The 13,807-nt window shown below is 38.6% G+C and overlaps 1 protein-coding gene across 1 annotated transcript in view; it reads left to right on the forward strand.

The window, feature by feature from the left end:
- The window catches only part of LOC109062300 (CUB and sushi domain-containing protein 1-like), a 602,118-nt gene that overhangs the window by 415,187 nt on the left and 173,124 nt on the right, over positions 1-13,807 (forward strand). Inside the window, 2 exon segments of the mRNA XM_042768416.1 lie at positions 5,620-5,814; positions 10,441-10,648. Coding sequence (XP_042624350.1) covers positions 5,620-5,814; positions 10,441-10,648 — 403 coding nt within the window.

The raw sequence follows: 13,807 nt of genomic DNA on the forward strand, positions 1-13,807 counted from the left end.
GGGATAGGGACATAATAAATATAAATAAAAAATAAATAAAACAAAACAAACAAACAAACAAACAATAAATAAATAAATAAATAAATAAATAAATAAATCTCAGTCTGATATTTTATGAGTAACAGCTTATGATGCCATAAAGATGCAAAATCTATTTCTTTTGATGTTTAAATATGTCTGCAACACTTGTAAGACAAAGACTGTGATGTAGTCTCCAGTTCTGACATTCAGTAGAAAAGGTGCATGAAAGGCTTTCTAGAGGAAAAATTAATAAATGATGTGGCAGAACATCTTTAAACCAGTAAGAATAATACATTCAACCAAGGGAATAAGTAAATAAAAAGAACCACAAATTGATTGGTTGATTGATTGATTGATATCCCTGCAGGTTCCCTTAAGATGGCTGTCACATGTTAGGGGCAGCTAGCTTTTTCATTCCAGCACCCTTGCACTTTCACAGCCCAAACACCTCCCCTCTGAGCCGATTCTCCTCACCTCCTGATCCGTGTCCCTCTCCTGCCGGGAGGTTTCGGCTTTTCTCATGCATTGCTTCAGTTCTGAGGAAGGGAATGTGAAACGGGTTTTATACCCGGAGTGTCAGCTTTTAACACCTCTACTGATCTCTCTCAATGTCACAGGAAGATAGAAAGACTAAATTAGGTGTTGATCTTATGAGACACTAATCAGTGCCGGAACTGTCATTCACAAAGCTTTTAAGAGCATCGCTGAGGAATAATAGAAAGGACATCACACAACAACTGGGCGAGAAACATTGCATACATGAAGTATTGCCCAGTTAGGTTATTGCTATGCGGTACATTCTCACTTAACCATCTTGAATGTCTTAACCATTCCTCATTGGGAGGAGTCACATGGAATATGAAATATACCTGTATTTATTTATTTATTTATTTATTTATTTTTCTGTTCATATATTGGATAAAATATTCAAATTTACATTAATTAATTTTGGGTATTGTTCTTTTCTCATTGACTAAAATGTTTCACAAACAAAACATGTTTTCTTGAAAATAGTATAATCACCCAATAAATCAAATTCAAGTCTTGTGTATTATCCCTAAAAAAAAGCCAGTTCATAAATGGCAACATCCTCCAGGAATTGACAGTCCAATGTTTGGTTGGAGTATAACAGCACATTTTTTGTTAACTGTAATACATTCCATTTTATTTGATAATCTATAGAAATATTACAGAAAAGTTGATACCTCATGTAAGCTAGCTCTCAGTCCTTCAGTGAGCAATGACTAGGTCTTTAACTCTACACAACTTTAGCTTTTTATTTCAGTTTTGTTAATTTTTTTTCTTTTATGTAAATAATCAAGGTACTGCATACCAACATACTTAACATTACTTATTCATGATGAGATACTCAATGATGAGACAAAAAAATAAATTTGGATGCATTTAAAATATGCACATTTCCTAATTTTAGATTCGAATTTCATTGAATTGGCCTTCACCTATGATTAATAAGATAATAAATCAAATATTTACCAAACTCCCTCTGAATCCTGCACAGCAGGCTTGCATCATCAATGTGAAATGATTAATGAACAGAGCTATTCCAGTAGACTGGGATCTTAGTGGGCAGACATTTCCACAATTAATTATTCCAGATAAAAATCAATTGCAAGTCCTAAATGCTTAAAATAGAGCAGCAGACAGACAACATTTTCATAGGCTTAGATGCTTTATCCTGAGTCTGCAGGGACACAGCTATTTCACTGGAGCTGAGTGCATTATAAGTTCAAAAAACCATGAATATGAATGTACAGTTGTGCCAAAAAGAGCTATTCTAAAATGACAACTGTGTTGACGATGACACATCTTGTTCCAACTAAGCCATGTCAGCCTAGGACACAATTTTGAGATAGTTTAAATAACATACCATGTACTACCAATAGCTACCATGTAAACCATGCCTGTTTAATTCTGAATTTAAATATCTGTTTAATTCTGCTAATGACATTGCTAAAACTCATTAGTACATGCATTCAAATGAGACCCAAATACTTAAAGGGCTGACTCAATTGAACATCATCCAAAATCCACTTTTCTCACTGTGGTCTCTTTTTAACTTAAAATGCTTATCAGTGACAGCTGGAAGGGTAGGTCTACTGGTGGAACATAGCCTACAGGTACCATTTTACTTTCAAAACAAGATTTGGCCAAAAACACACATCGAAAGAACTTGAAACTATGCTTGTGTTCCAAAAACTTAAAAACTGCTTTGGTGCCTATAGCCTATAGGTCAGTGGCCCTTGGCTTGGTATTGTTGGCATTTGTGAGTACCATGAACACTGTAAAGTGTCCCAAATCACTCACATTGAGGTTGGATTTCAGTATTAATATATTATTATTATTATTATTACAATTATTATATTATTGTTGCTTTTGTTGAAATAATCAAAATATGGTCACAAGATAAATATTCAGATTTTTCTCCCCAGTAATGTTTTATTCAAACAATTATGAACATTTTTGCATGTAAATACAGAAGAACTTTGCCTGTTGAATATTAACAACAAATGAACAAACAAAAAATCTGGATCTCCATGTCTTCCATACAAATCAACTGTTCCTGCTCATCTCCATAATTTTGCGTGATCTTTATAGCCATAGTGAAAGCAACAATAGATATTTTACCTCAGATCTTGAAAATAAATTAGGCTTAAGCAAACTTACATTAAAACTGTGAACTCACTGCGAACCAACATCCATAACAAAGATGGTATCACTCACTCACTCTCTCAAAACTGTTCAGTCACATTTGAATCATCTATTTTCAGCGTCCACTTTTATTCACTTCAGACTTGCCACGTTTTTACTGTCACATTGTATATCTACACTGGACGCAGCAAAGCATTGCAAATCATTTGAACTTTGTGTCAGCGCGTCATAAATAGAACGAATCAGTAGTTTTCTGTCTGGGATTAGTCGCGCCACGCCGCTTTTAGTGTAAACAGCATCATTGATTTTAATAAGTTATATTGTATTTTGTTGCGTCGCGCCGCCCTGCTCTCGTCTGGTGTATACACAATGTAAGTTAATGTCACTTTCTGATTCTGCGTTTGAATTTTCATGCCACATTATTTGAAATTAGCACGGGCCAAACATTTTTCTCTTGCGGGCCAGATGTGGTCCCCGGGCCACCTATTGAGGAACCCTGTGCTATATTGTTTACTTGTCTTGTGAACTTTTATTAATGCAGACAGCTGAAACAGTACAAAAAGATCAATCTTGGCATTTAAGAATCAATATTGATTTGTTAAAATAAAGATATATCAAATTAGGATTTTTAAATGAATTCAAATTATGTAGATCGGTTAAACAATGCAGTATTTGTTCGGGACAGATGCATACTACACCAAATTTTTTGGTACAAAAATACATGTAAAAAATACATTTTTTATTTGATTCGTATTCTATCAACAGAAGGTATTGTATTTTTATAATCATGATTTATCGTACTTCAGTATGTATTTTGTGGTGAAAAGAAGTATAGTTATTTTTCCTACATTTTGGAACACCATTAATTTTATCAGTAAATGCAACAGAATCAACATTCAGCTCTTAAATGTCAGCTCTAGATTTAGCTGTGTAAGTTGCCACAGGGGTTATATAACATCTATGCCCATTCCTCCAGGCACCTCTCATATTTGAAGGATCACAATGATTTCTTTGAGAATAGAGACGATTCCTTCAATAAACCTCCCATGACTCATAAGGCTTGTGAATCAAAGTCAACACAAATTCTTATATGAAGATGTTCATCAAATTACACTGTTGTGCTTTTCAGTAGCTTTTCAAGTAGGCCTGTATCAACAGTACATATTTTTCATTACATGTATTCATGATTGCATCAATGCCTAGTCATGGTTCATAAAAATGCGTTATAATTGGATCATAATTGAAAATTTATAGCCTATTGACTGAACATCATAAGTATAAATTTCCTGTTTTCTTATGTTTTAGTGTAAACATAGAATAAATATTGTATGAAATAAAAAAAATTAATAAAAAATAATTAGGATTAACTACATTTACAATGTACTTGTTCACCCCTAAATAAAAATTCTTATTAATGCTGCATTAATGCTACTAAAAGAATCCATTTGACTTATGTACATTAATTTTCAAGTCTTTTGAAGTAGTATGATATCTTTGTGTGAGAACCAGACTAAAAATTAGGTCTATGGAAATGGAAATGTTCATCACACTTGGTTTAAGATGTGAATACACTAATCTGAATATGAACATGTGACGTGACGTGACATTCAGCCAAGTATGGTGACCCATACTCAGAATTTGTGCTCTGCATTTAACCCATCCGAAGTGCACACACACAGAGCAGTGAACACACACACACACACACTGTGAACACACACCCGGAGCAGTGGGCAGCCGGGGAGCAGTTGGGGGTTCAGTGCCTTGCTCAAGGGCACCTAAGTCATGGTATTGAGGGTGAAGAGAGCGCTGTACATTCACTCCCCCCACCCACAATTCCTGCCGGCCCGAGACTCGAACTCACAACCCTTCGATTGGGAGTCCGACTCTCTAACCATTAGGCCACGACTTCCCCCTCATTAATGTGCATGTCACCAGAATTTTAAATTCATAATATCTTCTAAAATTTTCAACAATAAATCAATCTTCTGACATTTTCTTTTGTGCTAGACTGTTGAACAATCAATCAAAAAGCACTGGTTTGGTGTGTGTTTGCTGTGCTGGTGGGGACAACCTTACCTCCCAGCATTCAATAGGCAGACGAGTTCCCAAGGCTGATTTTCATTCAGGATAATTTTATCTTTAACATAGTTTATCCAACTCTGATGGGATACAGCAGGGCCAGCCCTAGTATTTGGGGGGCCATAAGAAGATTTTCAAAATGTGGACCTATAATCCCCCATCCCCCATTGTACAAGTCCTACACTTTACTGTAGAGTGTTACAGAATTTTCTTACTTATTTACTATCCCGGCAGCTCTTAAATATGAATAATTTTTATAGTTTCTTCAACATGTATTTGGCCAAAATAAAGAAATTATTTGGAAGATGGAATATTGGTTTTATTTTATTTTATTTTTCAAATCAAGTTACAAGAAAGAAAGTAAAGAAAGGAGATGTGCTCAATTATTTCAAATTGATTTTGAACTGTCTTCTTTTCAGCTTTTATTTTACTATAAAACTGGATGTTTCTGAAAACAAAGTTGAAAAGGGCTTTTTGTTTATGATAGTCAGATTTTTATTTTTTTTTTACTCTTAAAATGTTTTGCATAGATTCTGTTTGAAGGGTTTACAGGGATGAACAGAGCACATTCATGTTGTGATTGTATTGCCAACTTGAAATACTTACCTTCAAACAGCATCATGATCACAGAAATGCACAACTTTTGGGGGTTTCACTGCAGTCCCATGCATGAGTGCTGGGCCAGCTTCAGATGTGCACGCTTCATAGTGAAGACTCGCACTGAGACAGACATCTCAAGAGCTTGGTTCAGTCTGTGTATGATGATGAAAAGAACATACAGAGAAGAGTGGAAGGCACAGCACGACGCAGAAACTTACTGATGTCCTGTTTTCCTGTCTTCTGTTCCAGTTCTACCAAGTCACACCTGTGGAAATCCAGGGTTGATACCAAGAGGGATTATCCATGGGACCAGGTACAACGTCGGCGACAAGATCCGCTACAGTTGTGTAATGGGATATGTTTTGGAGGGGCATGCAGTGCTCACGTGCATAGTGAGCCCAGGGAGTGGTGCATCGTGGGATTTCCCTGCACCATTTTGTAGAGGTAAGATGGTCTATTCTTACATATATGGATGGGTTAAAAAGCATGGATTACACAGTCATGGAATACTGTGGCTACTGTATGTTTGCAATAGTACACTCTCAGCACTATGGCTGGGTATCGAAAATTTCAATCCTAGGGGTTAATCTCATCAAAGTCAGTGAGCCAGTAATCATGCAGCATGCTTTATGTGCCTAAATCAGTGATTGGTTCTGGCGAGGCATCAAGGAAAACACATGTTCCATTCATGCGTACTGTAGCATCATGCTACATAAGACAATTTATGAAAAGTATACTATGCTTTTACTCAAAACTCACTTTAAACCACCATCGAGTGTGTGAAATAACTTCAGATTGCAATCTAATGTGTGTCTTGCCCATATAATGTTGCAGAAATATGTTATTTGTAGTCTTTTATTATTATTTTATATATATATATATATATATATATATATATATATATATATATATATATATATATATATATATATATATATATACACACATAGTTTTATGAGGTAATTTATAATATAAATGACCGTGACTATGATGCTTAGGGTACCACCCCTGTGATTATTTTTTTATTATTATTTTTTTTTTCTTGAGAGTGTATACTCAATATTAGCACACTACTCTTAACTTTTCTGTTGTATGTAGTGTGATTCAGTATAAAATAATCACCCCCTTTAAGATAATCACATTTTGTCGCTCTGCAGCCTACAATTAAGACAGACATAGTTTTTGCTTTATTCAGCTGTATTTACTGATTGCAACGTATAACATCCATGTGAAAATATAACACCAACATGTCAGAGAGAAAAAAAAAAGAAAAAAAAACTGATTCACTGAATTGGAAAAAATCCTTTACAAGTCCTAAATACTTGTGGTCATTTTGATTAGCTCAGCATGAAAAGAGATTTCCTTGAACATTTCAGTCCTTGGTAGTACAACCGAAGCAAACAATCAACTGTGGGTGGCAAGGTACTGTCAAAAGATCTCCGGGATAAAGTTGTGGACAGACACAAGTTAGGAGATGGATACAAAAACACTTCAAAGGCTTTAGCAATGCCTAGAAGCACAAGTGAAGTCTATTATAAAGACATGGAAGGTATTTGGTACAACACGGACCCTCCCTGGTTCAGGACATTATTCCAAACTGGATGAAAGAGCCAGGAGGAAAATGGTCAAAGAGGCGACTAAGAGGCCAACAGCAACTCTGAAGCATTTGCAGGACAACAATATCACAAATTCTCAACAAATGTGGCTTGTATGGGAAGGTTGCAAGAAAAAAAAAGCCACTCCTCAAAAAAAAACACATTAAATACGTATCCCAACATACCAAAATGCACCTTGAAGATTTGGCGGATAAGACTAAAATTGAATTATTTGGCCTCAACACCATTGGTATTGGTGGAAATCCAATACCGCTCACCATCCAAATAACACCATTCCTACAGTAAAGGATGGAGATTTGTAAAGTCCTGTTATGGGGGTGTTTCTCTGCAGCAGGGATTGGAGCACTTGTCAGGATAGAAGGAAAAATGGATGGGGCAAAATACCATACAATTCTTGAGGAAAATCCTCTGCCAGAAAGTTGTCAATGGCAAGAAATTTCACTTTCTAACACGACAAAGACCCAAAGCACACCGCAAAACTGAGCACTGATACCGCTTTTCCACTGGGGCTGGTGCCAGAGCTGGAACTAGTGCCCGGCCAAGAGTGGCACTCGTTCAGAAACGGCTCACATTTCCACTGACAGGGAATGATATTATTAATCTCATAAACTAACCTCTACTAAAATAACTTATATTTTGCACAAGGAGAGGATTGATCTCTTCTGCTGACCACTGCTGAACTAACATATTCAATTGTTGTTGTTAATTAACCTGAACTTCAATGGCTTTTAAAAATGGCTCCTTTGAAACTGTGGTCTATAGTGGAAGCTCGGCCCACTGGCATCATAGGTTCCCTTGTTTGAGACCAGCAAGGTTTCAGGGCTGCTTCGGAACCAGGATCAGGGCACCGGCCCAGGATTTTTTTTGAGTGGAAAACTGCAGCCCAGTTCTCATTTGGGCTCTTGCTCTGGCAAAGTGAAAAGTGATAACAGTGGTTTAAGGAAAAAAGGTGAATGTCCTTGCACGGCCTAGTCAGAGCCCAGACCTAAACCCCATTTAAAATCTGTAGAATGACTTGAAGACTGCAGTCCACAAACGGTCAACATCAAATTGAACTGAACTTGAGCAGTTCTGCAAAGAAGAGTGGGCAAATACTGCAAAGTCTAGATGTGGAAAGTTAGTAGAGACAGAGACATATCCCAACAGACTAAAGGGTGTAATTAAAACAAAATACTGACACAAGGGGGTGATCCTTTTCCCAATTTGTTATTTTTATTTTTTTTATTTATTTATTTATTTTATCTGACATGTTGGTGTTATATCTTTCACTTGGATGTTATAAATTGCACTAAATTGAGTAAATACAGCTGGATAAAACAAAAACTGTGTTCGTCTTAATTTCAGGCTGCAACGCAACACAATGTAATTATTTTAAAGGGGGTGATTATTTTCTTTACCCACTGTACAGTCATGGCCAAAAGTTTTCCCAGTGACATACATTTTGTATTTTGCAAAGTTTACTGCTTTAGTATTTGTAGATTGTTTTTCCAACATGTTTCTATGGTATACTGAAAAACAATTATAAGCATATCATAACGTTTTAAAGGCTTTTATTGGCAAAACATAATGAGCCAATATTCAGCGTTGACCCTTGTTCTTCATAACCTCTGCACTTCGCTCTGGCATGCTGGATATTAGCTTCTGGTCTAAATCCTGACTGATTTTGATCCATTCTTGTCTTATTAGTTCTGAGTTTATCACAATTTGTGGACTTCTGCTTGTCCACTCACCTTTTGAGGACTGACCACAGGTTCTCTATGGGATTGAGATCCAGGGAGTTGCCTGGCCATGGATCCAAAATTTCAATGTAATGATCTTTGAGCCACTTATTTATTACTCTTTCTTCGTGACATGGTGCTTTATCATGCTGGAAAATGCACGGATCACCAAATTGCTCATGAATCGTTGGAAGAAGCCACTCTTGCAGGATGATTTGAGACCATTCTTAATTCATGGCAGTGTTTTTGGGCAAAATTATGAGAGAGCCCACTCCTTTGGTTAAAAAGCAACCCCACACATGGATGGTCTCAGGATGCTTCACTGTTGGGATGTCACAAGACTCATGGTAGCGTTCACCTTTTCTTCTCCAAACAATTGATTTTCCAGATGTCCCAAACAGTCGGAAGGGAGCTTCATCAGAGAAAATAACTTTGCACCAGTCTTCTGCTGTCCAGTCCTTTTACTTCCTGCAAAATTTCAGTCTGTCCTTGACATTTTTTTTTTTTTTTTTGGAGAGAAGCAGTCTTGGCCTCACTGTGCATGCAGATGCTCTCACACTAACCTGCTGCCATTCCTGAGCAAGCTCTGCACTGCTGGAGACATGATTCCATAGCTGACTACTCAGGAGGAGATGGTCCTGGCACTTGCTGGACACTCTGGGACATCCTGAGGACTTCTTCTCTGCAGTCAAACCTCTCTACTTGAAGTTCTTGATGATCCGGTAAATGGTTCTTTCAGGTGCAATATTCTTTGTAGTAATTTCCTTGCATGTAAGGCCATTTTGATGGAAAGCGATGATGGCTGCACATGTTTCTTTGGAGGTAACCATTGCTAACAAGAACACAGTGATGCTCTTACAATCTAAATAGTATGATAGTGATTTCACTTGACTAGTACTCATTCACACTTTCACATGTCCTGCTGATATGATAAGTCAATTAATGTTAGCTGGTTATTTTGTCTCAGGATCAAAAAACAGTTTAAATATTAAAGTGTCTTTGGTGTTTCCATGTTTTCTACTAAACAAAACCGGAAATTGAGGGGTTTCAAGGCAGGTGACACAATGACAATATGGACACGGTCTGTGTCACTAGTTAAAATTGCTTATTACTCTGGATTTGGGATAATGTAAAAACACAAGTGAGCAAAATATATAACACTGTTCTAGTGGTTTTTGGATATTTTAATAAAGAAATTTTACATATTGTGCCTTTAAGCAGCAAACTTTGCAAAACACAAAATTTATGTCACTGCCAAAACTTATGGCCATGACTGTAGGTACAATACTGGAGAATGTATTGCATTCACCAAAGTTAGCAGATCAGACTATGATGGATACTTTGTTCCCCAATGCAGTGTGCTCAAACTGACCTTCCATTTTCAGTATAACAAATGAACCAGACATAAAAATAATGATGATTCAATCTCTCCTAATTTTTATTTTTTATTTTTTACATGTGTCAATCCCAGTGTCTAAGGCTGTATGCAAGGAAACACCCTGGACAAATGGCCTGACTTTAAATAAATAAATAAATAAATATTACAACAACATAGCATACTGCTTTTTAAATTATTTTCTGTGTTCTCTGGATTTTAAATACATTATTCATGAATGACTACAGAAAGTCATGTATAGGAGCCCTAAAAAATTAGTGTTGCTATCTATATGGTGTAGTTTTACTAATTTTACCTTTGCTTAATTAATAATTTGTAATTTTTGTGGTATTTTGTCCAGCTGAAGGATCTTGTGGTGGGACGTTAAGAGGAACAACAGGGACAATATCAAGTCCCCACTTTCCTTCAGAGTATGAGAACAATGCTGACTGCACGTGGAGTATTTTGGCTGAGCCGGGAGACACCATTGCCCTGGTCTTCACAGACTTCCAACTAGAAGATAGATATGACTTTCTTGAGATCAGTGGCACAGAAGCGCCATCGATATGGTGAGTTAACTGGCCTCTGTTACTGCTTTTACATTGCAATCTGTCCTCATCTCAGACCTATGTTGAGAAACAGCATCATAGCATCCCTTTCATGGAGGTAGAGTGGAATGACTCTTTTTGTATCTCTATTTAGAAAGGATTAACTTTGTAAATAACTTTTGAGCAGTGGTTTTTAACAGAGGGACATCTGCAATTTAATATAAATACAGGATTAGAATCTATGCACTTATTACAAGGTTCATTGCATGGATGTGCGGTTACAGAAAATCATGTGCTCTGTGTGTGTGTGTGTGTGTGTGTCAGGATTATGGACCTGATTTGTTGTGTTTTCCCTCCTCATGTGCTCTGTGACCCAGTTTCTCCTGTGCTTGATTGTGTTCATGTCATCCAGGTGTGTCTTGTAATTACCCTCGTTACCCCATGTATTTAAGTCCCAGTCTGTGTGTTTTGTTTTTGTCGGGTCTACTTGGTGATGTATGTGTCTCCTGCCTGCCTGTGTATCCCCTTGGACGTTTATGAAAGATTTTTATCCTGAATCTTCTTTGTCTCTGCATTCCATGCTCCTCACAGTACACAACCGTGACAGAAGACCTGACCGATTAAAAGTAGTAACTGCGCGTTCCCCTCCATTTTGTTTCCGTGATTTTTTTTTCTTGTTTTCCCCCATGGGACCCCTAGCCGCAAAATTCACTGCCCTAACCCACAAGGACCTTCCCCTCTTGGAGTATGCGGTTTAGTTCAGCCAGCTCGCCATTTAGACTCACTGCTCTGGATCGGGACAATTACCATTGTCTGAGCCCGACGCTACCAACGAGCCATTGCTGCATGGAGCGACAGAGCTGAGGATCGCCGCAGAGGCAGAGCTGCTAGTGACATCCAACCAGGTGTGAGAGCAGGTCACAACATCTGCCATGAGGGAAAAATCGTGGACCATGAGAATGCGGAGAGGAGCTCCTCCAACCTTCCTCGAAATTACAAGTCTGCACTGAACTGTCTGCCAGCCCTGTCGTTCCCCTGTCTGACATGCTCCCAGTGCTGGGAGTCAAGATTTGGTGTATGTGGGCAGCGCTCACCAGCTCTGAAAGCCCGGAGACTCACGGATGCCCACCAACCCTTCCGCTCCTGCCTCCTCCACCGGTGTCGTCTGGCAGCCCCTCTGCTCGCCCTCAGCCCACCATCTGTTCGGTGCAAGGACCGCAGGTCTGCCAGTCTCCAATTTCATCGTGGCTGGAGAATCCCTTGCCTCTGCCTCCAGCCACAAGGTCCTGGACTCCACCTCGGCCCATCAACCAAGCGGCTCCACCATGGCTCCTAGCTCCCTCCTCTCCACCGTGTCCTGGCAGTCCACTGGCTCCGCTGGGCTTCCTCATTCCTCTGGCTGCGCCTTGTCCTTCTGGCTCTGTCAGGCTCCTCCTTCCCTTCGGCTCCTCCTTGGTTCTCTGTCGCTCTGGCTCCACCGCGGCCTTCCGGATCCCCGCCTCCGCCTCGGTCGCCTGTGCCATCTGCTCTGCCTTGGGCCTCTGGATACTCCCCGTCACCCTGGCTCATCGGCTCTCCGTCTCTGCCTCGGGCTCCTCCTCCACCTGCTCCGCCAATGTCGGTCAGCCCCGTGGAGTCATCAGTCCTTCCTCCACCATGGCTCCTCCCTCCGTTGGCTCCACGCCTTCACGGCTGTGGCCTGGGTCGCGCCTGGCTCTGCCTGCTCCAAGCCCCTCCTGTCTCCTCCTGTCTAATTACCCTTGTTACCCCATGTATTTAAGTCCCAGTCTGTGCGTTCTGTCTTTGTCGGGTCTACTTGGTGATGTACGTCTGTCTCCTGCCTGCCTGCGTATCCCTTTGGACATTTATTAAAGATTGTTATCCTGAATCTCCCTTGTCTCCGTGTTCCTTGCTCCTCACAATACGCAACCGTGACAGTGTAAGCACCACAGAATTTTTATTTTTAATAAATAAATAAATAAAAAGGCTGTGGCATATATTGAATCAAAAGTCTGTAATGCTATTTTTAAGCACTAGCAGTTTATCACTATTTCTTGGTCACACATAAAATTTGCAGCATTGAGCATGTGAATTTGCTTCATCTTTAGAACATTTGGAACTACGTTTCACTCAGGCTATCACGCTGACAGTATGTTGATGGTGATATATTGATATAGATAGTACATTTGATAGTAAATAAAAGAAGTTGTTTGGTATTGCGTTAAAAAATGTGATGTGATCCAAATCCAAAATATGATTTTTCCAAATAGATTTGTGAACCCTGCTGTAGGCCTTATGCTGTGAGAATCATAACTTATGTTAATATAAAGACAATTCTGAGTAGTTTCTGGGGTCGAACTCATCCTTACTGATTTAATTTTCTTTTTACTCATCCATATTGTTACTTTACACAGAAAGTTGTTGCATTTAATAAAGGTTTACATATGGTTGACTAGTCTCATCCAAATAGGGCTTTGCCTGTCTTTCAGGTATTGATCCAAAATACCCTCAGATGGAAATTATATACCATTGATCTCACTGATTATTCTGGGAACATATCACTTGCTCAGTGACTGTTTGAATGTGTCCCCACTGCTGTCAACTTGATGATCACCACTCAGTGGTTTAATACATTTCTCTTGTTTTCTCTCCTCACCTGTTTCTGTCTGCCTCCTTTCATCAGACACTTCTTCACCGTGTTTTCAAAGGTTTGCAGTTGTGACCAAATTGTAAGTCCTAGCCTAGTGAGAGATGGTGAAGAAGGTTCTACCTGAACTCTATTAACTTCATGCTATGTGAATAAATATGTCCTCGCTCTTGATGTGTGGAGCATCGACACTGTGTAGTCACACAGGCACCCTCGCAAATAATTTGCTTTCCGCTTCACCAAAACACAGGGTCGAATTACACAAACTTGCTGTAAGAGAGCAATAACATTACAAAACTGCACTGTCTAAGAAAAAACAAAATAATTTATTTACACTACATTAATTTTTTTTAAAACACTCCAAAAAGTTGCATGGTTTGAGTAAATATTTACTTATTTATTCAGTTAATTAATTATTTATTTAATTAATTCATTCATTTATTGATGTGCACCAATTTCATGGATTTCTCAAATAATTACAATTACACCAAATGTGTGCAGTGTGTTATTTAATAATTGGGACAGGCCTAGTT

Source organism: Cyprinus carpio, chromosome A13 (genome assembly GCF_018340385.1).
Source record: "Cyprinus carpio isolate SPL01 chromosome A13, ASM1834038v1, whole genome shotgun sequence".
Lineage (NCBI taxonomy): Eukaryota > Metazoa > Chordata > Actinopteri > Cypriniformes > Cyprinidae > Cyprinus > Cyprinus carpio.